The 26,501-nt window shown below is 38.4% G+C and overlaps 1 protein-coding gene across 1 annotated transcript in view; it reads left to right on the top strand.

The window, feature by feature from the left end:
• The window catches only part of NAALADL2 (N-acetylated alpha-linked acidic dipeptidase like 2), a 1,062,489-nt gene that overhangs the window by 850,574 nt on the left and 185,414 nt on the right, over positions 1-26,501 (top strand). Inside the window, exon 11 of the mRNA XM_043995545.1 lies at positions 25,885-25,980. Coding sequence (XP_043851480.1) covers positions 25,885-25,980 — 96 coding nt within the window. The remainder of the gene's footprint in view (positions 1-25,884; positions 25,981-26,501) is intronic.

A 26,501-nucleotide genomic window follows, 5' to 3' on the forward strand; every position in this document is an offset into this window, starting at 1 on the left:
TAATTATGATACGGAAAAATCTGTGATGAACAAAGAGATTTTGTACTCAGGAAGAACAAATTTTAGGCACATGGCTAAAAAGAAGGATTGGTTTCTTCACTATTATGTGAAAAAAAAGTGAGTCATAGAGAACTTGTACTGATTCTTTAAAATACTGAAAAAGGTATTTGGTCATAGATTCTAGCAATTTGTGGAGGATTACCCACAAATTACAAAGACCACTTAATAAAAGGATGAGGGTCACATGAGGATTCATAGTGTTCAGTCTTCAAATATATGTACACATCTTGTAACTTACACTTAGGACTGTATTTGTCTCTGTGTATGTGTGTGTGTGTACTTACTAAACTATAAAATAGTTTTATTATTTTTATCTCAATGATGTAGACTTAAGATGAGAAATCTCACTTTTTTTGATAAGTTGATTGAGTTGAATTCATGTCAGGATCACACAATATTTAGTGATTTGGAACAAGTTCCCAGTTCAATACCTCCATGAAAGAGTGTTAGAAGCTGGCATTTTAGATATTTTTTTCCGTTTAAAACACCTGGAAGAGATTGAACACAGTGAATTAATCACACTATTCCCCCATAGAGTTGTATTGTTCTAGGTAAAGTTTGATATCATTTGGTCTTCATACAGGGTTAGGCAGCCACCCACACAGTAGCTGGCCTAGAAATAAACAGAAGGTTTCATTCTGTAACACCCATAAATTCAATAACCTTTCAAAAGCATTAAATGTAAGAGCTAAAAATCAGATGTGTTGGATCGGGAAATGAAGGATTGCAGTTTTTAACATCTTTCTCTGTGAAGTGCACTTCCAGTGAGATTGTGAGCCAGAACAATTTTCGTTAAGGAAAATGTGAGCATGAGCATTGTACCTACAAGAACATCATTTTCACTTTCAAAAATGAATCTTCCTGTTCCTTGGAATTAGTCACACTTATTTGACTGTCATAATTTCCAAAGCCCAATAAACAGGCACAGATTGATTTTCATGAATCTGTCCTAGGTTGTATGCATAAATTTCTGGGTCTGTATACGTGCAGATATATGCAGACATGCCTTATTGTACAATTTGTGAATTTGTCTGTCGCTCTGGGAAATTTTTCTCTTCAGCTTGATCTTGGCAGATTAAAAAAAGGTTTCTCTGATGAAAATATGAATTCAAATGTGTCTTTGTCTATACAATCCTACTCTAAAGAGAGCAGTAGCTAGATTTAAGAAAGATTGGCTATCCTTTGCACAGCTCTAATAAATATCTTGGTAACTTTTACAGTGCCTCACACAGTAGGCACTCAATAGATTTCTGAATGAACAACATTTTTATGTCTCTATATTGCAATATTCACTTAGAAATTGTCACTACAATGATATTGCAATCAATAGATCTTTTGGGAAAGAAGTTTCTTTGTAGAATAGCTGTCTTAAACTGTGACAAGAGATCTGAACTCAAAGTCAGTGCCTCTGAGTTCAAAATCCACCAATTTGGTTGAGTCATGCATGTGACCACCCTGCATTTGAATTGTCTCATCCATGAAATGGGGCAATTAAAGTAATGATCTTTGAGGTACTTTGGAGCTCAGCATTACAAATTTGGCTATATTAGAAACAAAAATATTCCTAAATCATTCAAAGCAGTATTTCTCTGTGTATGTATGACACAACTTAATTAAAAAGTTCCTGTCCAGCAGAGCATACCTCAACCCTCCCAACCTCTTATATTCAGGGATGTTTTATTCTTACCTTATTATTTACATAGTGTTCATATCCCCTCACCATACTGTAGGTTCCATGTGGAGAGAGGTCATGTCTTATCTAAACTTCACATCTCTTTCTCTGCCTAGCACACTGCTCTGAACACATTAGACACAATAAATGTTTGGTGAATGATTTAGAAAGAAAGTTAATAATAGCCCTTAGCAAAATCCTCAGTGAATTCTTTCCCCTAGCCTCCAATGGTAGCCTCATCCCCATTTCAGACTCCCATGTTTCTCTTTGCCTTTAATTCTCTGACTTTATTATAAGGTGAAAAGGATTTTGGTATTAGTCATTCCAAGAGTTTCCATGTCCCCCAATCCACTCCTTCTCTAAGTCTATGACCTTTTCTCCTTGGCAGTACAAGCTGTCCACCCTTGGCTCCCAATCAGATTGTGAATTCCTTGAGAGTCATAACCATATTTGCCTTTCTTTGTATCCTCAATGCTTAGCACAGTACCTGACATATAGTAGATACTGAATAAATGCTTGTTTATTTGACTTGTCCATTTCAGAAATTTAATGACTATTCTCTCATCCCTTCCCCCCATCAAAAAAAAAAATGACCCGGAAGTCATTGGTCTGGGCTAATTAATTGATTCTGAAAGCCTTCAATGAACAAAGCAAGCAACAAGCAAGTATTCAGCACTGAACTAGGCCTTAGAGAAGAAAATACAGAAATGAAATATTCCCTATCTTTGAGGACCTTATAAGGGGTGTAGGATGGAGATAGCATGTAAGAGGTAATTTTGAGGGAAGACAGTAAAGTTGGGTGAAGTGAGAAAGATCTCAAATCCTGTGTTTGAGTTAAGCCTTGAGGGAAATTAGAAATCAGAGAGCTGGAAATGAGGGTCATTTCTCTACTGGGCACCAGAAATTTGGTTCTGACTTGAAGAATGGCTGAAGTAAAAGAAACTTCAGATCCCAACATCATCTGGGAGAAAATTGGTATGGAAATGACATTGAGGGTAAAGGGATTTAAAATCAAATGTCAAAGAAACCATAAAGAAGGGCTGAAAGGTTAGCCCAAATTAGTCTGATATATTGTTAGGGCAGCTAGGTGGTAGTTGATAGAGTGCTGGGCCTGAAGTCAGGAAGACTCCCTTATCTTCCTGAGTTCAAATCTGGCTTCAGACACTTGCTACCTGAGTGACCCTGCAAGTCACTTGATCCCTATTTGCCTCAGTTTCCTCATCTGTAAAAGGAGCTGGAGAAGGAAATAGCAAAGCACTTTTAGTACCTCTGCCAAGAAAACTCCAAATGGGATCATAAAGAGCTGGACATGACTGAACAAAAATTGAGTTATGAATCATATCAAGAAGGGAACAATTCAAAATTGTTCCTCATTTCCAAGACCTCTTTAGAGTTCCAGAGGTGGAGCCAAGATGGCAGAGAGAAGCCAGGAAGTTGTCTGAGCTTTTTTGTTTTTCCCTCTGTGTAATTTAAGATTCTAAATGTGGATTCTAATCTGTTCCCCCAGTTTTGGGGGAAACTGACTAAAATCACTGATAAAACGAGTTTAGGTTTTTAAGGGTTTACTGGAAAATAGAAAGAAAAAGATTGAGAACAGAATTCCAACAGCCTGGCATTCCTATCTTTCCTCAAATTTCCTGTGAAGTCCTCTGCCGCCACCGCCATCCAGTCAGGAACCCAAAAAGCCCCAGAGCTCTCCGCGCAGGCTCCCTTTCCTCCTTCCTGTCTCCTCCCAGACCATAGGAGGCTCCTCAAGTTGATTGGCTGGTAGCCTTGATAGACAGCACCCATGAGCAAACGTCATTTCCTGATGCCAAGGAAAAGCCACAATGCCTCTGAGGCATTTTCCTCATGGTGGAGCTTTCCCACAGCAAGTCTCCAGTAGGTGGTATCATTCCACTCATTACACCTCAAAAACAACATTAAATCAAGCCTCCAAACAGATTCTGGAACTACAGGACCTCTCCCTATTCTTTGTTCCTGCTAGGAAGAAGAACCGAAATAAAGAGTTAATTTGACTTTTCATTCTATTTCCAGGAGTTTAGGGGAACAAAAAAGCATGGGTCTCATGATCACCATTTATTTATTTATTTATTTTGGCGGGGGGGGGGGGGATTCTAAGTCTTCATAGTAGTCTGCCCAACAGAGACTCTTCTTTGACTCATTTTCTGAGTCATCTTTTCCTTCTCTGCCATATAAATGTGGGCATTCTTTTCTCCAGTCCCTCTCTCCTAACCTTAATCTCTTCTTTCTCAAGACTCCAGGACAAATATTGTTTTCTAATGATAGATTTTAGGATTCAGTGGTATTTTCTTACTGTTTCTTCCTTTTCAAATAACCCGGCACAGAGCCCTAAAGTCATGAACCTGGGAAATGAACCACACTCAATTCCAAGCTTTCAGTTGTCCAAGTGGACTGGCTAGGAATAGGTGGTGGCACTTGGAAATGGCCTGGGTATTGATACAGAAAGGCAAAGTGTTTCATAGAAATATTAATCCTTAGGAGAATGCTAGGTGCTTCTTTCATTGTTGTCTCAAGTCATGGCATTTTTAAGGAGTAGTATAGAGAGGAGGGAGAAGACAAGGAATGGAAGATAGACTTTGTGCTACCATGCTGAAAAAAATAATCTCTCTTTCTCTGACAATCTATGTGTCTCTATCTCTGTCTCTCCACTTCCCTCTCCCCCTCTCCCTCCCTCTCTTCCTCTCTCTTTCCCTCCCTCCTTCTCCCTCTCTTCTTCTTCTTCTTCTTCTTCTTCTTCTTCTTCTTCTTCTTCTTCTTCTTCTCTCACACACACATATTGCAGTATTTCCTTATAATCCTGTAGATACTTTTTCATGAATAAGAGACCCTTTTGCATGTCAGAAAATTTCACAACCACCCACTTTATGACAAAAAACTTCTGTGAATTCAACAACACTTTAAATCATATGAATTTGAATGTTATTCATCATAACAGCATCTCTATTCATTTGAAAAATAATTATCAATCAATCAACTTGTACTTATGTACTTCCTATGTGTCAGACTAGGAACTGATGACACAAAGAAAAAACAGCCCCTATCCTCAGGGAGGTTACAATCCTGCAGGGAGAAAACATATGCCTATGTAGGGACATCCAAACTATGGACACAACAGATAGAAGTGAGGAGGATAGTAGCCGATATGGAAACCAGCAAAGGCCTCCTGCAGAAAGTGACAGATGTGTACAATATCTATAAAAGGCACTGGATCTGTGATTTCAGTATCATAGGGCATTACCAGGTGAGGAAACTCCTACTCCTCCCACCTCCCTGTATTCAGGCTGTAGTCTCATGGAGTTTCCTTGAGAATTAAGAGTTTAAGAAACTTGCCCAGGGTCACATAGCTAATATGTTTCAAAGACAGGACTTGAACCCAGGTTTTCCCATTTTCAAGGCTGGCTCTCTATCCACTCCATTACATTTCTTCTCATATCTGAATGAGACCTATATTTTACTCAAGGCCATGAAAAGTAATTTTGCTTATTGATATGTTGCTGTGTGGCATATCTTCCTGAAGCTAAATATAAAATCACTGATTTAGAGCCACAGAAGACTTTAGGGGTCATACTCTAAATCTTTCCTTTTTAAAACATGAGAATATTCAGGTCCAGGCAACTCGAGTGAATTTCCTAGGAGCACACAGTAGCAGAGACTAGATTTGAACCCAAGCTCTCTGATTCCAAACCTAGTTCCCTTTGTGCTTTTCTCTTGTGCCTTAAAAAGTCATTGCTGAAAGTACTGAAGAAAGACACATTGGGATCACACTGGATCTATTCCTTCTCTCTCTCTCTCTCTCACACTCTCACTCTCACACACACACACCACCTGACTTCACTCATGTGACTTCATTAATCCTCCTCTTTTGTAAGAACTTCGTTAGTGATGCCTTTGAAGGTCTACACAAGCAAGCCTACCTCATTCAGGATCTGAACCTTACTTAGTATTTTAGGTTCCAATTTGTCCACTCAGACCATTGAGTTCATACAGGCAATTTTTACCACTCCCTTCAGTTTGCCAGAACTAAAAAGGATGTTTTGAAAAAGGATGAAATCGAAGAGTATTTTGTAAAAAGGAGAATATTCAAGCCCTAGTCAGCAGGTGGAGTCTATACCATTTGATTACATGAGCTAGCTTCTCTTTTAAGTGCTTTAAGGTATACAAAATGATTTATAAACATTATTTGACCACCCGGGGGGTGGGTGCTATTATTGTCCCCCTTTTTATAGGTAGTAAACTGAGGTAGATTGAGATTGAGTAGCTTTCTCAGAGTCACACAGTTACCAAGTATCTGAGGCTAGATTAGAACTCAGGTCACCCTGACTCACCAGGCATAACAACTGTCCTCACTTAGGTGTAAACCTCACAGAAAATACAGAAGACTCTTCTTCACTTCTTTTCCTGGACTCCTCTCTTCTGTGTCACTCTCATGTGAGCAAGGCACAGCAGTGACAGCAGATCACTGCCTTCCTTCTCTGTAAACATGTGGTGAGCAGGTGTCATCACCGTGGACAGCGCCAACAACTTGGGGCAGTGATTCCACCTAGTCTTTGCATCCCCTTAAGACAAAGTTTAACAAGGCATTGAGCTGTTAGTGTTGTTTTTGGAAAGTTCTTTCTTGCAGGAAGAAAGGAGAAAAATCACAAAGACTTTCCTGAAGGACAGCTGATTTTCTGGGTTTGGACAATTATATGTGTCCAGAAAAGTGGGACTATTGTGAGTTCTGGGGACTCCTTGGAATATGTGGAAAGGTCTGGCTTTGAGTCAGGCATCTTTTGGCAGTGAGTTTCATTAGACCCAAAACAATTTTTTTCCACCATTCTGAAAACTCTCTCCATGTGTCAATTTTAGAAAGTACTACATGTATGTGTTAGCAAAAACCCATAATCTCTAGAACCATTTTTGTTATCTGGATGGTACTTGAGAGAGCATTGGCTTTGGAGTAGGGGGATCTGTGCTGGAGAAGAAAAGATTTGGGTTTAGGGAGTGATGATAAGGACCTTCAAGTTTTTGGACTTACTCTGTTTGGTCTGGGTTTGAAATTCAGTGTGAAAACTGCAGGCTTGCCTTTGGTCAGTGTCAGTTCCTTAATGGCCCCAGCTTCTCCTAGCTACGGGGCTCTGCAGGCTGATCCCTCATTTCCTCAATAATTCCCTGATTTTTCTTTTGTAGGTTCTAGCCCTGCAGTCATACTTTAAGGTTCAAACAATAAAGCTGTAAGCTTAAAGGTGGTCTGTACTTTTTGCCGTAATACACAGCTGCAGGCTACAGCCCCAGTCCCAGGTGGAAGACAAGATCCCAGTCTGAGACCACAAAAGTATGCAGGCTTACCTTTGTTCCATGCTCCCTACCCCATACCCAGTTACACATCGCAGTCCTTTTCTATTAGAGACTCTGCATAGACAGGTCTTCCTGGCTACACTATCCCTCCTAATGCTTGCAGGCCTCTGACTGTCTTTCCTTGCTGCCCTGGACTGGAAGCAGGACCCACTCTGGTTTATTTTTAGAGTTCCCAGTTACCAATATATCCTGTGAACTTTATTGATCTTTGTTGGAGTACTGATAGGAAAGAGCTGAAGTCCCCTACATCATCTTTTCTGGTATCCAAACACAGGACTTCATGCATTTCATAATAAGGATTCCTGTTCAATTACAGGTTGAATTAGACATCTGCTGATATACCTTTCAACTCATATATTCCGATTTTGCGGGACACATAGTTTAATACAGATGAGTGTCATAAGGGTTAATGACATGTCATGCTATATAAATGTGGAATTTTAATCAGTATAGAACTTTAGATTGGGTTTATCCCAACATATTGTCATAGAAATAGTGAAAATGAGGTTAGATAGACTTCAGGAGATAGTGAAGAAGTGAAGAATCTGCCTTGCTATGGTCCATGGTGTCATGAAAAGTCAGAAATGATTGAACAATGACATCCCAATCTCTTCATTTATCAAAGGAGGAAACCAAGCCCCAGAGACATTTAATGGCTAAAAGCTTGACCCCTGATTTTTAGCCCAGTCTACTTGCTGCTGATTCATTTCCTACAGATTAGCTTGGTTTGCTAGAACCAAAAACTTGTTGACATCCCATTTTTTGTGAACAAAACCAGATTACCTGGCCATAAATGTATTGCTTTTTCATGTGATTCAGGAGAAAGATAGTGATTGAGCTAAATATTTTCTAACGCTGATTACATTTTTTAAAAAACAAAAATGGTTCACTCTTTTATCCTAAATCAGTTATATCTGGTCCACTGAAAATATGAATTTGGGCATCTGCATTTGTGTTTATTTCAGAATGTATAATTTATTACAACTAATCAATCCATCTGCAAAATGAATCATGTGGCCAGGGCTTGATTTAAAGTAAATTGAAGGGGGTAAATCCATTAGAGAGACAGCGCGCGCGCGCGCGCGTGTGTGTGTGTGTGTGTGTGTGTGTGTGTGTGTGTGTGTGAGAGAGAGAGAGAGAGAGAGAGAGATAGAGAGAGAGAGAGATGGAGAGACAGAGACACAGGCAGAGAGAGAGACAGCATACACATATGCTCTCCCATACACACCCTCTGACTGTAGTGCAGACATGAGAAGGGCTTCTGTTGTGTTTTCCTTTTTATCTCTCTCCCCAATGTTTCTTCTTCCTTCATGCTAAGACAGGCTTAGGTATCCTCCTTGAATGCAGATGAGACAATACTTCATCATTATTGTAGCAAAGACTGAGGGCCATGAAGCTGGGGCAAACTCAGTCACATTCTCTGCTGACATATATTTTCTTCAGAGGATTCTTTGCACCTTCTGCCCCCTTTTCTGTTACTGTCACCATAGAAAGGGGCTACACAGAACTGAGAGGCATTATTTGTTTTTATTTATACCATGGGTTGCCATGGTGATAATGGACTACAATATCATTCACCCTTGTTGGTCCTATCTTCCTTTTGATAGAAAATACTCTACTTCTAGACCATTGGCTAGGGTGACAATAATAATAGCTGGCATATATTGCTTTATTTTTTTTAATAGACTGGACCTGTGATTTCATCCATGGAGGAAACCCTTGGAATGGAAACAAGTGTCAAAAGGAATAGAGAGGTCACATGGCAAGATCCGTGTTTAAGGAAAATCCCTTTGACAGCAATGTGTTGGATGGACTAGAATGGGGAGAGATTTGAGGCAGAGAGCTCAATTATTAGAGTGTTGTAATAATCTAGATCAGAGGTGATAAGTGCTTGAGATCTCTTGTTGAGAGGAGTCTGATAAAATAGATGTTATGAAGGTAGGAACATAAAATTCCACAAGTGATTGAATATATGCGGTAAAGGAAAGTGAGAAGTGGAAGATAATGCCAAGATAACAAGCCTGGGAGACTGGAAGCATGGGGCCTTTGACAGTCACAAGGGATTTGGGTTAGGAAATGGTTTAAGGAGAAAAAGTAGTAACTTTAGTTCTAGATAGGTTGACTTGAGATGTCTCCAAGACATACAGTTTGAAATGCCCAAGAGGCCCAAGGGGTGGTGCAAGACTGAAACTCAGAGAAAAGAATGTGGGTAGTTCTATAAGTCTAGGAGCCATATTCATAGAGATGGTTGTTAAACTCATAGAAGCCAATGAGGTTATCAGGAGTGTAGTGGAAGAAGAGGAATGAGGACAAAACTTAATGGAACAATCATAGTTAAGGGGCATGGTATGAATGATGAACCAGAAAAGGAGATCAAGAAGTTGTCAGACAAGAACCAGGGGAGAAAAAGATCAGAAAAATACAGAGAGGAAGAGTATACTTGTCAAAGGATTAGTTATTCTATCTGCATATATGTCTCACCTCTGTCCTCTTCTCTCCATTCACACAACCACTACACTAGGTTCTTTCCCTCTCTTAACTGAAATATTGTGAAAGTCTCCTAATTTGCCTCCTTGCCTCCATTCTATTTCCTTAGCAGTCCATCTTCCAAACAGATGAAAAATGGATATTGCTAAAGAACCAGTCTTTCTGTGTCACTCCTTTGCACAAGTTTCTGTACTTTTCTACTGACTCTAGGATAAAATAACAAGCTATTGTACTTGGCAAATGAAACCATTCAAACTCTGACCCAAGTCTGCCTCTCCATACTTATTGTACATTACTGTCTTTCTTGAATTCCATGTCCAGCCATACTGTCCTACCTAACTGCTGTTCCCCATACACATTCCATTTCCTATTAAACCCAACAATTGAAACTTTTCTTTTGTAGGAAAGAAAGAATAAGGTTTAGAGCACCCAAGTATTTGAACAAAGCCACCTGAAACAGCAGCTCAGGTTCTTTGTATATCCCATTCCCTGTCTACAGTCCCCATCTTTGTACAGGAAATAAGAAAATGTATTTCCTCATCAGTTTTCTAGACTGTATTCATTGGGATTCATCATAGTTCAATCTGTGTGTGTGTGTGTGTGTGAGTGTGTTGGCTGGTTGTCATTTACATTACTATGGGCATTGGAACATTGCTTTCTCTCCCCCTTTCTTTGTGAATCAGGAAGTAAGGATTTATCTAGTACAATAACCCATTATTTTGTAGGTCAGTATCCCAGTCTTGATATTTACTAGCTGTGTGACTGTGGGTGGGTCAGAGATTTAATCTCCCTCTGGATGTTTCCCAAACTGTGAAATGGGGATAATACTTGCCAGTACTTCCCTCAGAGGGTTGTAAAGAAAATATGTTGTGAACATTCAAGTTCCATGGAAATATGGGTTAATATTGTGATTATTAAAGAAAAATGAAGGGCAGCTATGTGGTGCAGTGGATACAGCACTGGAGTCAGGAGGACCTGAGTTCAAATTTGGCCTCAGACACTTGACACTTACTGTGTGACCCTGGACAAGTCACTTAACCCTCATTGCTCACCCCCACCCCCCCAAAAAGAAGAAGGAGCCTTCCCTAGTCATAAGGATTGAAGTAAGGTTTCTTATTGTCCTGGGTTAGGTATTGATGATGTTTCTTTTTGTACCTAGAACATCCAAATCCTGTTACTGCAGTTACCATAGCTCACACAAAGAGATTTATTTTGGTGTTTACTCTAACTGAATTTTGTTTGTAACTCTCGATAGTAATAGAGAACATTACTGCCATTGAAGGGGAGAAGTGTCTTTTTTTTTCCCCCAGCTACCTTTGATTATTTCCTTATCCCTTCTTAGAATATGTCTTGTCTCTGAGAAGCTCATTCTGTAGTACAAGCATTCATGCTAGGAAGAATTATGTTTTCTTGGTACTCGTTTCAAGAACAATAAGCAAAAGCATTATTCAACACAGCCCATGTGCCAGGCATTGTGCTAAAACTGAGATACAAAGACAAAAGAAAAATAGTCTCTGCCCTCAGGGAACTTACATTTTAATGAAGAGAGACAACATATACAAAATAAATACAAGATAGCCTGGGGAGTTCAGTAGTAGCTAGGGGTGGGATCATGAAAAATTTCATATAGAAAGGTGTGCCTACAACAGTACAATGCTCCAAGACAATCCCAAAGACTATTGATGAAACATACTATCTACCTCCAAAGAAAGAACTGATATTGATGGAACAGACTGAAGCAGGCTATTTTTCGCTTTCTTTCATTTTCCCCCCTTTTAATCAAGTTTTCTTGTACAAAATGACAAATATGGTAATGTTTTACATAATCATACATGTATAAGCCATATCTAATTGCTTACTGCCTCAGGGAGGGGGGGAGAGGAGGGAGGGATAAAAATTGGAACCCAAAACTATAAATAAAAATCTTTATTATTATTAAAAAAAAAGAAAGGTGTTCCTGATCTGAGTCTTATAGGAAGAAGAGGTTAGCTGAGGAGGCAGTACATTCCAGACATGAGACATGGTCACTCACTGAAGATGAGTAATGGAACACCTGTGTGAAAAAGAACAAGAAACCCAATGTGGCTAGGAGTAGGGGTGGTGTTATTTTTTGTGGTTAAAACCGTAGAATCCAGCACAAAGCTTCACAAATGCTTATTGATTGATCCATTGACTGACTGTAGAATGGATAGACTGGATCTGAATATAGGAACTGACATTTATATAGCCCTTGATACACATCCTTTTATTTGAGCCTCACCACCACCCTGGGAATCAGGGACTATAAATATCATATTGCCTATTTTAGACGTGAGGAAACCGCAAGAGATTTGGAGAGGTTCCAAATCTAATACGACTAATACGAAGACACACAGCTACTAAGTGGCAGATGTAAAATTTGAATCCAAGTTTCCCCCAACTCCAAGTTTACAGTAATTCAAGACAATTAGAGTTCAGGGATATAGGTCAAAGAGTTAATAAGAACAGAGATACTGCTGAGCAGAAGACAGTGAAGGCAGGATGAACTTAGGACAGTCATATACATATACACATGCATATACGTATGTGTATGCATGTATATATAGATATAAACATCGATTACATGTAATGTTATGTATATTATATCATATATTATACTGTGTTTTATGTTATATATGGTATATGTATTCTATGTGTATATATTTGTAATATTCTATCATATACATATATAGTATGTATATATGTTATATATAATAATCTCTGTCATGTTCTTTAGTTGCTGCTCTGTAGAAGGACCTAAGATTGAGTGTAAACCAATTTGTTTGGACCCAAGATATGGTTGAAACCAGAGGAGGGGCCAGTATCTTACTAGAATAGTTGGGTTAGTCAACTGAGTATTGGACTGACCTGAGGATCCTAAGCTTAACAGTTTGAGTCATGGAAGTTTAAACCTTTGTAGGAAAGCTTTATTTGATCATGTCTACCCAAAGAAGAAAATGCTACCATTCTAGTTGAAAGATTTTGAAGTAATTTCTCCAGAAATCTGCAAGGGACTGTCATGGACTGGAACCAAAGGATTGATACAGGATCCGCCTCTGAAGCCCATGGCCAAAGGAGCTAGGAGAGGTCAGTGGCTTTGGTTGCTTTGAAATCAGAAGGCCTCACCTACCTTGTAAACTAGAGCACAGAAAGCCTACTTATTCAGCTGCATATTTTTTGGTCACCTCCTCTGGATTAAAAAAAAAGTACTTTGTATGGTCTTCTCTGATCAGATTTACATTAAAATAATATTTGGTGACAATCTGTAGCTTTTTACAGATAGAGATTAGTGTGGAATCCAAATATCACCCAAGAGCAATGACCCAGGAAACAGAGCCCCATCCTCTTTGTTGCTACAGTAATTCTTTAACGGTTGGGTTATGGTAACAGAGATTCTTATATCCACAGGTACAACTTGACCTTCATTACTGTAAGGGCAGAAGCTAATGCCTCAGAGGTTATACACAGGCCTATGGTCACTTATTTTGAGAATTGCATCCATCAGGTCTAGTAGTATATTTATTTTTCTATGAACATGGTTATTTAGAATTTTTTTTCCCAAATTACATGTAAATACAAAATTTGAAATCAATTTTTAAAACTTTGTGTTCCGGGGCAGCTAGGTGGCGCAGTGGATAGAGCACCAGCCCTGGAGTCAGGAGTACCTGAGTTCAAATCCGGCCTCAGACCCTTTACACTTACTAGCTATGTGACCCTGGGCAAGTCACTTAACCCCAATTGCCTCACTAAAAAAAAAAAAAAAAAACCCTTTGTGTTCCAAATTCTCTTTCTCCCTCCCTCCTCCCCCTTAAGAGCTTAAGAAATTGAATATAAGTTTCACATGTGTAGTCATGCAAAATATTTCCACATTAGTTAGGTTGTGAAAGAAAACGGACCAAAAAAAAAAAACTTCAGAAAAGGAACTAACAAAAAAATTATCCTTCAATCTGTATTCAGATACCCATCAGTTCTTTCTCTGTAGCTGGATTGCAGTTTTTATAAGTCCTTCAGAGTTGTCTTGGATCATTGTATGCTGTCATTCACAGCAGATCATCTTACAATATTGCTGTTATTTTATATATAGTTCTATATAGTAGTATATTTAACAGGAATTAACTTTATTGGAATTGTTTAGTTACAAGACAGCATGGTGTGATTCTGACATTAAAATCCAGGTATAAAACACTTCTTCTAACAGTGAACAATTTTTAAATGAAAAAACTAAATAAATTGAATTTAGCCTAGCCATCCATACAAGAAGTACCAGTTGGTTGAAGAATGACTATTGGCTAGAATGACTATTACAGGGAGTTATATGGACAACCTGTATAATTTGCCTGATGATATGTTTATCTTGAGCCTACAGTGAAAATGGGCAAAAAATTGGGCACTGAAATAAAAAGGGGGAAGAGAATGAATAGATTTCCATCAAAACATTTCTTAACCTTCTCTAATTACCCCAAATTTCTCCCTCAAACAAAAAGGTTTTTTTTAAGTATTGATATTCTATTGATGGTGATGAATGCCCATGTATAAGTCATTGAAGACTTTAAATAAAAATCTTGATAAATATGCAATATATTTAAAATTAAACAATACATCAGAAACAGCTCTAATCTTCAATTTTAAAAATAGAAAGTGAAATAGTTTTGTTTAATTTTGCAATTTGAAACCTCCTTCAGCTGATTTATAAATCAATTGATTATCACCTAGAGACCTAGGGGATGAAAGAAGTTGGGTCCCAATTAAACATAAAAAGGAGGCAATTTGTTTTCAGATTGAAAGTTTAATGCTCAATCGAAATTTAATCAGAAGTGAACCATTGTCTGAAAAGTAAAACATCAATGTCTTTATCATTTCATGGTCATTCCAGGGGTCCTGAAGACAATTAAGATAACTGGTGATTTTGAAATGAAAATAAAAGAAGGATGTAATTGGAACCCAAATGAAAATGTGTTTGGCCCCTCTATGCATTTATTCAAATCAATATGTGAAGAAACATTTGTTTTCCAGATCCTTGGACAGATCTTTGAGGGCAAACTTAGTGCTATCTATAGAGATAACTCTGGAAAATAAAACAGTAACAATAAAATCTACAGTAGAAAGTGTACCAGATTTAGGGTCAAAGGACCTGGTTTGAATTCTCTCTCTGCTATCGACTACCTCTGTAATTTTAATCTTCATCTCTCTGGGCCTCAGTACCTCCTCTGTAAAACGATCTCAGTGACCTCTGAAGTCCCTTCCTGCTCTAAATCTATCATTTAAATTCTAGGATCATAAGGTACATAAGGATGTGGGGTGGGAGGTCCATCATAATGATTCTTTGTTTTCATATGCTTTTATTCATTTGATAACATTTTTGCTTGGTAAAATGTTGTATGGATTTGATTTCATAAATCACTTTAAATATGAGTGAAGAACAAAATGATCCAGACTCAAACCTGAAGGAAAACAATGTTCGGTATTTAGTATTTTCTAGGAATCAGTCTCTGTCTTACTAAATCAACCAACAAGCATTTATTAACCCCCTACTATATGCCAAGGCAACTAGGTGGTGCAGTGGATAGAGCACTGGCCCTGGATTCAGGAGGACCTGAGTTCAAATCCGGCCTCAGACACTTGACACTTACTAGCTGTGTGACCCTGGGCAAGTCACTTAACCCCCATTGTCCTGCAAAAAAAAAAAAATGTCTACCATGTACCAGGTACTCTGCTAGGCATTGAACATACAAATGCAAAATTAACAATTATCCTGTCTTCAAGTTGTTATTATTGTTCACCCTTCTTTTTAAAACATCAGGGGGTGATGTCTTGAATTGCACTTGAATTGGAATTAAGTGAGGCTGTCTTCATGTAGTCTACATTCCACTGGGAGATGATGTATACGGGGGTCTAGAGAAATTGATTGATCTTATTGTCACTAGGGTGAGAAAAAAAAAACCTCTTTTGGTCATAGAACCCTGACCCTGTCAATGTGAAGTGATTTTGGTATTGTTACATGATTTTTTGCACATGGGAAGAGGTTGCCAGGAGCAATTTGGAGGAGAAAGTTATAACTGGAGGTTCCAGTTTTGTGCCCTGCAGTCTACTATACCACCTCTGTCATAGCCTGTGCCTTTGAGATATGACCAAGTTTTGTAGACTGGCTAATATTCTGGGTTTGTTTTGCGTGGCAATTGGGGTTAAGTGACTTGCCCAGGGTCACACATCTAGTAAGGCTCAAGTGTCTAAGGCCAGATTTGAACTCAGGTCCTCCTGACTCCAGGGCCAGTGCTCTATCCACTACGCCACCTAGCTGCCCCTTGTCCATAATTTTTAAAGGCAGCGTATGGATATCAGGGAAAGGCTTTGAAGGGAATCTCCATTATACTCCTAGCCAAGAGACCACTGGAGGCCTCCAACATCCCCACCAGGAGCTGAATATGGCATTTGTTCCTTTCTTGACCTGATGCTTAGACGCTCCTGCCCTCACTCCTGGATCCCTCATTGCTTTCACAGTTGATTAAAAGCAACCCCGAGATAAGCATTGACTGCAGGTTAGCACGATGCTTTTCCGGCAAGCTTACCCTGAGGCAAAACACCCTGAAATGGGGGAAATGCAGTAGCTAAATTTACTCAAAGCTTTCCCATGAGGACCCTATTTTGCCAAAGGTCCCACTTGGTGTTCGTGATGCTCCTTTTCGAGATAAGTTATTTTATGTTGATTTTCCCCAAAGCATGGAAAAAAACCACTTCTGATTTTTCCAAGTCCTGAGTTACCTTATTATGGTGTCACAAAGTTCTGAGACTATGACAAGAGATAAGAATCACATCTTAGGGCTAAGAGACAAAGGACTAAACAGAAAGTTAGAAGGAGAAAAGGTTTTAAATCTTCATAAACACAATTCCAGGCCTCATGGTTTATTACCATAACAAGCATCTGGGGTTGAACATTCTTCTCAATATTTTTCAAGGAGAAACTATAAATTTACTCATTATCAGGTAATTTGACTAAACTAGGTCTTCTCTCAGGTTCTTTCCTGTTTGAGATCTGATGGTTAGGTGCCTGTATGAACCGATCCTTCAGGAAACCTGTTGTTACAAATCCTTATAGGACCTACAGGTGGAAGGTATTGAGACTAAATCCTGACTTTACTACTTTTGACCTTGGGCAAAGCAGCTGACCTCTCTCTGCCTCAGTTTCTCTGTTATTATTATTATTATTATTATCATCATCACTATTATTAATGATAATAATAATAACTTGATCCTCACAACAGTATGAATATGTGCTATTATTATATTTTTAACCAAAACACATTGTATTTGTGATGAAATAATAAGATTTAGCAGATACTCAAACACCCACCTGGAGATTAATCTAGACTGATTGAATCAAGTGAGAGTGATTAACTGCTGATTATCCTACTTCAAGTTAACTGGATTGTAATCACACCTTGAGAACACCTTCAAAACCAATGGATTTGGATGATGCCAACCAATCAGCTTGAAGCAGTATGTAAGGACCCCATCTCTGTTCCAGACCTATAAAAAGCTTCCACAATCAACTTGCTGGAGAGTTCCTGATTGAAGCAAGCTTGTGGCAGAGGACTTGAGGAAGAACCCGACCAGGCTGGAACTCTAGGCTAAATAGGCTTTTTTCTTAACTTTCTGAACTCCTTGTAAATATCTGTATGCTTTAATAAATGTTTAATGCCCAAGGACTGGTGCTAAAGCTTCTAATTTAAGGCAACCACAATTTAGATTTTAAACGTCACATATTTAAATGACTTTAGGGTTCCACAGCTAAGGATTATCTGAGGCAAAATTTGCACTCAAGTCTTCCTGATTGACAATTCCTCTGCTCTTTTCACTTCTCTACCAAGCTGAATCTAGATAAAGTGAGGGGATTGGATTGTGTGACCTTTAAGATCCCTATACTTATGATTCTATAATCATAAAACTCTGTACTTATAATTCTATAGTCCCCATTTTGCAGATGACGAAGTTGAGACTAAGACAGGTAAAGGGTTTTTTTTTTTTCAAGGTTACATCATTTCCTTATCTCTAAAATGTGGAAGATAAAAATACTTAGCTCCCAGGGATGCTGAAAAGATCAAACGAGATTACATGTATAAAGTGCTTTGTCAACCTTGAACTTTACAAAGTGTTATATAAATGCTAGCTTTCATAATCAGATTAATATTATTAATGATAATGATAAGACAGAGCCAGGATCAAAACCCAGAAACTCCCATTTTAAAGCCAGTGCTCTTTCCAATGGTTCTCATCAGGGTCTATGGCTTATCAGGAAAATTTTGCTGCTTCCTACCTTTTAGGAAGTGAACCATAGATCTAGACCTAGTTGTCTTGTCTACTCATTTTAGAGATGAGGAAATAGACACATAGTAGGGAGGGTGCGAAGACCTACTAAAAGTCCCATAGATAGCAGTTGTCAGAATTGGAGTTTGAATCCAGGTCCCCGAATCCTAATCTATTACTCTTAAAATTCCTATGTAAACAATGTTTTGTAAACTTAAAAATCTCTGGTATATTTCTCTCCTTATTCATTGTTGAATTAGTGGAAGATACTGAGCATGGGAAGAGGATTCTTTAAATCTCAGGGAGAATCTTTAGCTTCCCCCAAGCCTTACAAGAGGCTACTGGACCACTAACATTCCAAAGGTTTAACTAAAGTCAAAAGTGTAGGCAAAACAAATTATTTTGCACAACAAAACAAGTTTATTTGTGGAAACTTGGAAGATGCCAATAGAGTTTTTCAGTCATCCCTTTTAAAATTAACAAGTTGTTTGAATTAACATATGAAGTCATTCCCAATAATCAGCTGTAAGGCAGAATCCTATATCTCCATGAAAGATGATATTTGCCCACAATGGTACCCCAACCTACTCTGACCCCAGCAGCCTTGCAACCATTGAAGAGCCACGAGAATTGAGCAGAAATCAACAGGAACAATGAACATTTGTGCCAATAATTCAACAACTTATTCCATTCTATATAGCATCTATAAATGAAATTAGGGTTAATGATGAAATGAAAATAAAATGAAAAATGAAAATAAAGCTGACATCATACCTGTTATTTGTAAAGGACTTTCTATATGTAACCTCATCTGTTGCTCACACCCGTCCTGGGGGGTAAAAAGTGATTTTAGTACTACCTCCAAATGAGGCTCGGAAAGCTTTAATTGACCTGTCTGGAGTTACATAGAGAGTAAACATTAGAAGCATGGCTCATAGCGGACTACAAGTCCAGGACTCTGTAACACCATAATTATTTCAAAGAACTGACTTTTTGATAGCATTTTATAGTTGACAAAAGACCCTTGTGTGCATTGTCTCACTTGATACTCTCAACAAGCCTGTTAGTTAGGTACTACATCTGTTATTATTTTTTCCATTTTACAAGTGAAGGAAATGAGGTTCAATGATGTTAAGTGACTTGCCCAAGGTAACCTAGGTAGTAAGCAGCAGAGCTGGAGTTTGCATCTGTGTCTTATCTCAAGATTTGGTGTACTTTCCTTGCTATCATACTCCCTTTCAAGTAAGAATCTGTTTTAAGAGAACTTTGAGGGATTCAAGCAAAATCCAGGTGGTAGAGTGGACTTGGAGAAAGGAAGACCTGAGTTCAAATAGTAACTTTGTCACCCTTGGGGAGTCACATAATCTCTTTCTGCCTCAGTTCCTCAGCTGTCAAATGATGACAATAAAAACACCTACCTTGAAGATTTATTGTGAAGATCAAGCTTATTAGTACAAGTAAAATGCTTTACAAACCTTAAAAAGGCTTGTACAATGCGAACTCTGAGGCTACTGTTGCTGATTCAATCAAGCAACAGGCTTATATTAAACACCTACTCTGAGTCAGACCCTCTGGTAGGCAAAGACAACAATGACCCAGCCCCTGCAATCAAAGATTTACATTCTTTGGGGAAGAATAGTACAGTGTAGTCTAGTAGGAGAATGGTAAACCAGAAATCAGACCTCTGCCCCCAATCAATCAGGTGACCATGGCCAATTCTCATCACTTCTCTGAGACTTGCTTTTCTTGAAAATGAGAGACTTGAAGTAGATGTTTCCAAGGTCCCTGCTAGTTCTAAACTCAAGATGCCAAATCAATATGAGCAACAGCACTGCCTTGAATCTTTTCAACTAAGAGAATATCATATATCTTTTCTGGGCTCTAAAAAATGAAATGCAAAAAATGACAGTATTGGGAAAATAATAGGCTCAAAGCATTCCTTTTCTTTCTTTTACATGCAGTTCTACTTTTGGACTATACACACGTAGCCTCCAGTTGGCCTTGCTCCGGTTATAGTTAGGGAGGTTTTATTTCCAAGGTCATGGTCATAATTAACATGCTCCTTCCCACAAGGGACAAGCTGTTGCCTTCCACAGCTAACCTTTGTGCATTTTTATTCCAAATATGGAATTTTTGTGTGGATTCTCTTCTCCACATGAAGTAAGGACGGGGTAAGATTGAGTGAGCATAGAGGGTCTGAGCCCCAGTTTTCTTTTGTCTAAGCCTCTAGTTTCTGATTACAGCTTTTACAACATTCAGGAGGAAGGGTTATGCTGCACTCACCATTGGGAAGGAATTGTCTGTGATAGAGTGAAGCTTAATGGAATGGGTAAAGAATGGATAAGAAGGTTTAAACCTCAGAGTTGGAGATAAACAGACTTCAGTGGCAAAAAATGACTGATTTTGAACAATTAGTGTGGCAGTGAGCTAAAGTTTATTTGAAAGGCTCATCTAAGTCTCAAATAGAGTGAAACATGCAGGGTCTATTATTGTTTTGTTGTTGTTGTTCTTCCTTAAAAGGGGCCAAATATTGCCTTTCCTCCTTATCCCCCTCCCAATGATTTGTTTATCCCTGGTTAATGGCCTTATGGTCACAACCATGGACAGGGAATTAGCAGCTTAGCTCTTGCCAAAATGTGATGATGGGGCTTGGCAAGGCACTTCCAGCTAAATAAACACAGATAAATGGAGACTGTGAAATCATTCTTGAAGTGTATTATGGCTATAGAAATGATTACATTAATATTCTTACCTGAAGTTTTGTTTTGTTTTGTTTTTGCAGGGCAATGGGGGTTAAGTGACTTGCCCAGGGTCACACAGCTAGTAAGTGTCAAATGTCTGAGACCGGATTTGAACTCAGATCCTCCTGAATCCAGGGCCGGTGCTTTATCCACTGTGCCACCTAGCAGCCCCTATACCTGAAGTTTTAGTAGAAATGTATACTTCATTGTACTTTAGAAAAAACTTTTTTTGGGGGGTGAAGGGGGAGTAGAGAGGAGGGATAGAACCTAAGATTTCTTTCTTTTTTTGTGAGGCAATGTGGGTTAAGTGACTTGCCCAGGGTCACACAGCTAGTAAGTGTCAAGTGTCTGAGGCCGGATTTGAACTCAAGTCTTCCTGAATCCAGGGCCGGTGCTTTATCCACTGTGCCACCTAGATGCCCCCAGAACCTAAGATTTCACTGCTGTAGGGAGTTCCCAGCTAGGAAACTCCATCCACCAATGAAGATTCTTAAGTGTTCTATTTTGTTGTTGAACAGTCTCAGTCATGTCTGACTCTTTGTGATGTCATTTGGGATTTTGTTGGCAAAGATACTGGAGTGGTTTGCCATTTTCTTCTCCAGGAGGAAACTGAGGCTAATAGGGTTAAGTGACTTGTTCAGGGTCACACAGCTAGTAAGGATCTGAGGCCAGATTTTAGCTCAGGTCTTTTTGACTCCAGGTCTATCTACTGGGATACCTACCTGCCCTAACTGCTCTGCTACTTATATACTTAGGGAATTACCTGGATCACTGAGAGGTTAAGGGATTTGCCCTAGGTCTCAGAGACATTACATGTCAGGTCTTCCTGACTCTGAAGCCAGTTTTCTAACCACTAAACCATGCTTATTCTGTTAATATCAGTGTTATCACCACCACTTCCACCACCACCACAACAGCAACAACAAAAACCAAGAGGACTATATGGGCATTCCTACTGGTCCACTAGTCATCTGGGTTCAAATCCTGCCTCTGACATATTAACTTGCTTATCTAAGTCATTTTGGTGCTATTAACTTTGATCTTCCTGTTATCAGTAGTTTCAGTTTTATCATCTGAAAAATGACCCACTCACCTCCATGGAGCCTTCCAGTGATAAATCTAAAATGCTATGGCTTTTGTTACAGAACTCAGTTTATTTGTCTATAAAGAGGGCATTTACAAGATGCCAATCTAACAGTCGATGAGTCTTTGTTCTGATGTCTAATTAAAGGAGAGAAACAACTTAAGGAAATCTGGTACTTATTTATCCTTCAACTCCCATGACAGATTATGCAGAACCCCAGGCTCAGTGTACGTTCATCCACTCAAGAAAACAGGTGAAAACCACTGAGATAGATAAATAGCATCACTAAAATGGGAAACAAACAGGGAGCAACCCACACGTATTTACATTTCAGTAGATTCCAAAGAAGGGTGTTTATAAAAGGAACATATGTGTAGATGGACAGGAGAGAAGAGGACAGGAGAACACACAGCTCCACCCTGAAAACATTCCCTGCGTCTCTTCATTGGAGATGATTGCTAAAGAGACTCAACCATGGCAGAAAAAGGCTTAAAGTATGAATGTGCTCCCCCTTCTGACATCCATCATACCAAAGTTTCCACAGAAAACTGACTGAGAATCAACAGCTAATTTCTGGTCCATGAGTAGGAGATCCACTAGGATCCACTAGGAAAGCAGCAGTTGAAAGTATAACTCAGTCACTCAGTCTTTCTCTTTACTAGCTAGGTAGAAGGGAAAGAGCTAATAGGAAATTAGGAAACCTACAGTTGAGCAACCAGTTGTGTGACTTTGGAGATGAAAAATAACAATGATAATTAATATCTATGAAGTATATTTCAGATTTTTAAGGGATTGTCTTTATAACATCCTAATGAGGTTGGCAGTGGAACTATATGACCTTGAAGAAAATAGATAAGCTCAATAAGCCTCAGTGTCCTCACTTGTTCTTGATAAGATTGAATGATAGAATGGATATGAACATGGAAAAGAATAGAATTAACCACTCTATATTTAAAAAAATACTGATGCCCTCTAGTTTTTATAAGCTAGAAGTTTTATTGTTACCTATTTTTATGTTCCTTCAGTGTATCATTGCCCCATCCCTCCAAGAGAGTTATCACTTATGACAAGAAAAAAATAAAAGTTCCATGAAAGTAACCAATAAATCAAAAAAGTCTGCCAGTATAAGTAGTGTTATATTCACAAAGCCCCCCTCTCCCTTGTAGAAATGGAGAGGTGCCATCTTATATCTCCTCTTTGAGATGAAGCTTAATCTTTCATAGATTCAATTTTATTCCATTTTACTTATTCTTATCCCTTTTTCTATATACATTGCTGATTTTTTTGGTGAGGCAATTGGGGTTAAGTGACTTGCTCAGGGTCACACAGCTAGTAAGTGTCAAGGGTCTTTGAGGCCAGATTTGAACTCAGGTCCTCCTGAATACAGGGCCAGATCTCTATCCACTGCACCACCTAGCTGCCCCTACATTGCTGATTTAATAACAATGAACATTGTTAGAGTTATTTTTTTAAATACTTGTTGAAAATAAAATAAAATGCTGATTGATTGATGGGTCAAGGTTATACCCCTAGTAAGTGTTGGAGGTGAACTCAGATTGAAATCTTTCCTGAACATAGACCAGGAATAAGGTACTAAGCTGTCTCAGCAGTGCTGTGCTCTCACAGGACATGGATAACAGGAAGATCAAAGTTAATAGCACCAAAATGACTTAGATAAGCAAGTGTGGGTAGTAAATGAAAGAGTCAGCAATGTCGAGCTTTGCTAAAGAAGCAAATGTGATACGGCAACCAACATATTCCCAGAAGGATGATGGCTGAAGATAAGGAAATAACCTTTCCATAGTATTCAGTAAGCCCTTCAGGATTGGACCTGGTTTTGATTTTTGAATTTTGAAAATTTAAGTGAATTTAAAGGGAATTTAAGCAAACTGTAAGGGGATATGTATGTATGTATGTATGTTTGTAGGTAGGTCAGTATGTAGATATGTATATGTGTCTATAAAATTCATTTTCTTATTAGAAGATAAATATGAGAATAGGTCTTAGACTTGGCATTTCATTGGTACAATGGAACCTCTGAATGATGAAACTGATGAATTGGTAGGACCAACTCAAAGTCTTAGAGAGAGACCTAGAACACTGAGAGGATCAGTGGTTTTTCTAGAATCACACGGACAATATATTTCAAATGTGGGATTTGAACTCAACTCTTCCTGACTTTGAGGCCTGTTTTTTATACACTATTATATAAAACCAGGGTTTAAATCTCAGATTTTCATTTCTCTGTGGGAATCTAGGTTAGGCTCTCTGAGCTTTAGTTTCTTTTTCATTCAGGGTTGGAGGATTGAGCTAGATCTCTTCAAAGGTGCTTTTAAAATCTCAAGGTCCATGATCCTACTGCTCAAGGTTAAGAATGATGATAATTGGGGCAGCTGGGTGGCACAGTGGATAGAGCACTGGCCCTGGAGTCAGGAGGACCTGAGTTCAGATCCAGCCTCAGACACATAACACTTACTAGCTGTGTGACCCCGGGCAAGTCACTTAACCCCAATTGCCTCAAAAAAAAAAAAAAAAGAAAAAGAATAAAAAAGAATGATGATAATTCTTTTTTTTTTTTAGTTCAACTTAATAAGCAATGGTTAAGTACTTGCTGTTGAGCAGGCACTGTGTTTGGTGCTAGGCATATAAAGAAGAAAACGAAGGCAGTCCCTGCCTTCAAGGACTTTTAAATCTACTGGTTTCTATGACATTCTGTATAGCTCCTTGAGTTTAGATATCATTTTCACATAGATATACTACTTTTTTTTTTGTTTGGGTTGTTTGTTTGTTTGTTTTGTGGGGCAATGAGGGTTAAGTTACTTGCCCAGGCTCACGCAACTAATAAGAGTCAAGTGCCCGAGGCCAGAACTCAGGTCCTCCTGAATCCAGGAGGGTTGCTTTATCCACTGTGCCATCTAGCTGTCCTCCCTAGATTTACTACTTCTAGCCATCTTGTGACAAGAAATAGGACAGGTACTGTAATGTCCAATGTATAGATGAGGAGACCACTCACTTAATGGGGGAAGATTATATGCCACGTTCATCTTGCTTAGCTTTTTATTTTTCTGAGAAAAAACTTTTAAAAACATTTAATTCCATTAATGATCACATTGAAATGCATGCTACTACTTTTTAAAAAAATGAGTCATCTATTTACTAAAGCAGATTGTCAAGTCTTGGCTCTTCCAGGAACTGGCTATGTGACCTTAATCTCTCTACTCATATTATCATCTATAAAGTAAGAGGATTAGATAAAACCTCTACAATATCTTTTCTAGCTCTAATGGTATGTGATCGTTACTGAGAAAAATGGATCCTTAAAAAGGCAGTCATCATTGATTACTGTTCAACAATAATAATTCCCTGGGATGCTGAGAGTTGCAATCTACAACTTGGAGTTTATTTCTGTTTGTTGTTGGGTTTTTTTCTTATTCAGTCCATAGGGATACTTTGATTCTTGGGCCATCTCATTAAGTGTAAAATAATTTATTTGTTCTTTCACTAATCCATTTTTTCCATCTTAATATTCATGGTTGACCTGCTGTGGTGTGGTTCCTTTGGGCAGCAACATACCAACTCATTTGCTGACCCAGAATAAAAATAAAACACTCCACTTTCCTAACCTTTTTTTTTTTACTTCTTATATCAAGTTTACTTTGACAATATCCAGAATTTAATTTAATTCTTTCTTTCACCTAGGTATTTTGTGTCTAGCCACCATTTTTATAACCAGCCAATCATACCCATTCTTGGTTTTTCATTCATTATAACCTAATACATTATAGATTTAGGAGACATGAAAGCTTGGCTGTTGCCTTTGTACCAAAGGTAGCAGACACTGCACCCACATCTTTACTTGGAAAAAGGGAAACTGTCAAGAATGATTGCCTAGCCAAGAAAAAGGTGTGTCAAACTTACTTCTTGGCCAACAATTTACTGTAATAACATCAAGAATTCTCCAAAAGGGATCGTGGTTTTTTTTTTCCTTTGGAAGGTAATTTTAATGGGATAATTAGATAAGTAAAATGAAGTTCTAAAATCAGCAAAAAAAGTCTTAAAATACTTAAGAGTCCTTTTGAAATTTTAAAGGAAATCCAATACACACTTGAAGAACAAAATCAATGAAGAGTCTTAAAGGCTTCTCCTCTGATTTGTCACAGGGTCCGAGCTTTCTCTCTGAGGCTCTTTTTCCTGTCCAGGCTGCAGAAATTGAAGAATTGGATCCTTTCTTCAACCTCCATGAAACCATTGCTAAGGTAAGGGTGAGGAAAGATGGTCAGTTTTTTATCCAGACCATTTTAACCTTTATTTTGTTTTGTGGTAGCGATGGTGCCTAGGAGTGTGGACATATATTTTTATGTCTGTTTGTCTGACCCATCTGGATGGTTAAAATAGTTTTTGAAAGATAAACTTATTTCTGCAAGGGAAATCACATGTCATACAAAACACAGCCTTTTAGACCCAGAAGAGACCTGATATGCCATCTGTTCTAAATTCTTCATTTTGTAGATAAGGAAACTAAGGCTGAAGTGTGGGAAATGACTTGTCCAAGATTATATAACTTGTCGATATTAATTATCTTCCCTCTATGCATATGTCCATTATCTTGAATCATTGGCCATTGTCTCCTTATTCTGAAGACAGATTTGACTAATTGGCAAAATTTTAAATAAACCTTCCCTTTTCTAGCTGGGGATATTTAATATACTCCTACAAAGAAGATATGTTAGAGGCCTCTAATATTTATGTAACTTGGACATTTTATTTTGTACATAAA

This window comes from Dromiciops gliroides, chromosome 3 (assembly GCF_019393635.1).
Source record: "Dromiciops gliroides isolate mDroGli1 chromosome 3, mDroGli1.pri, whole genome shotgun sequence".
NCBI classification, from domain to species: Eukaryota; Metazoa; Chordata; class Mammalia; order Microbiotheria; family Microbiotheriidae; genus Dromiciops; species Dromiciops gliroides.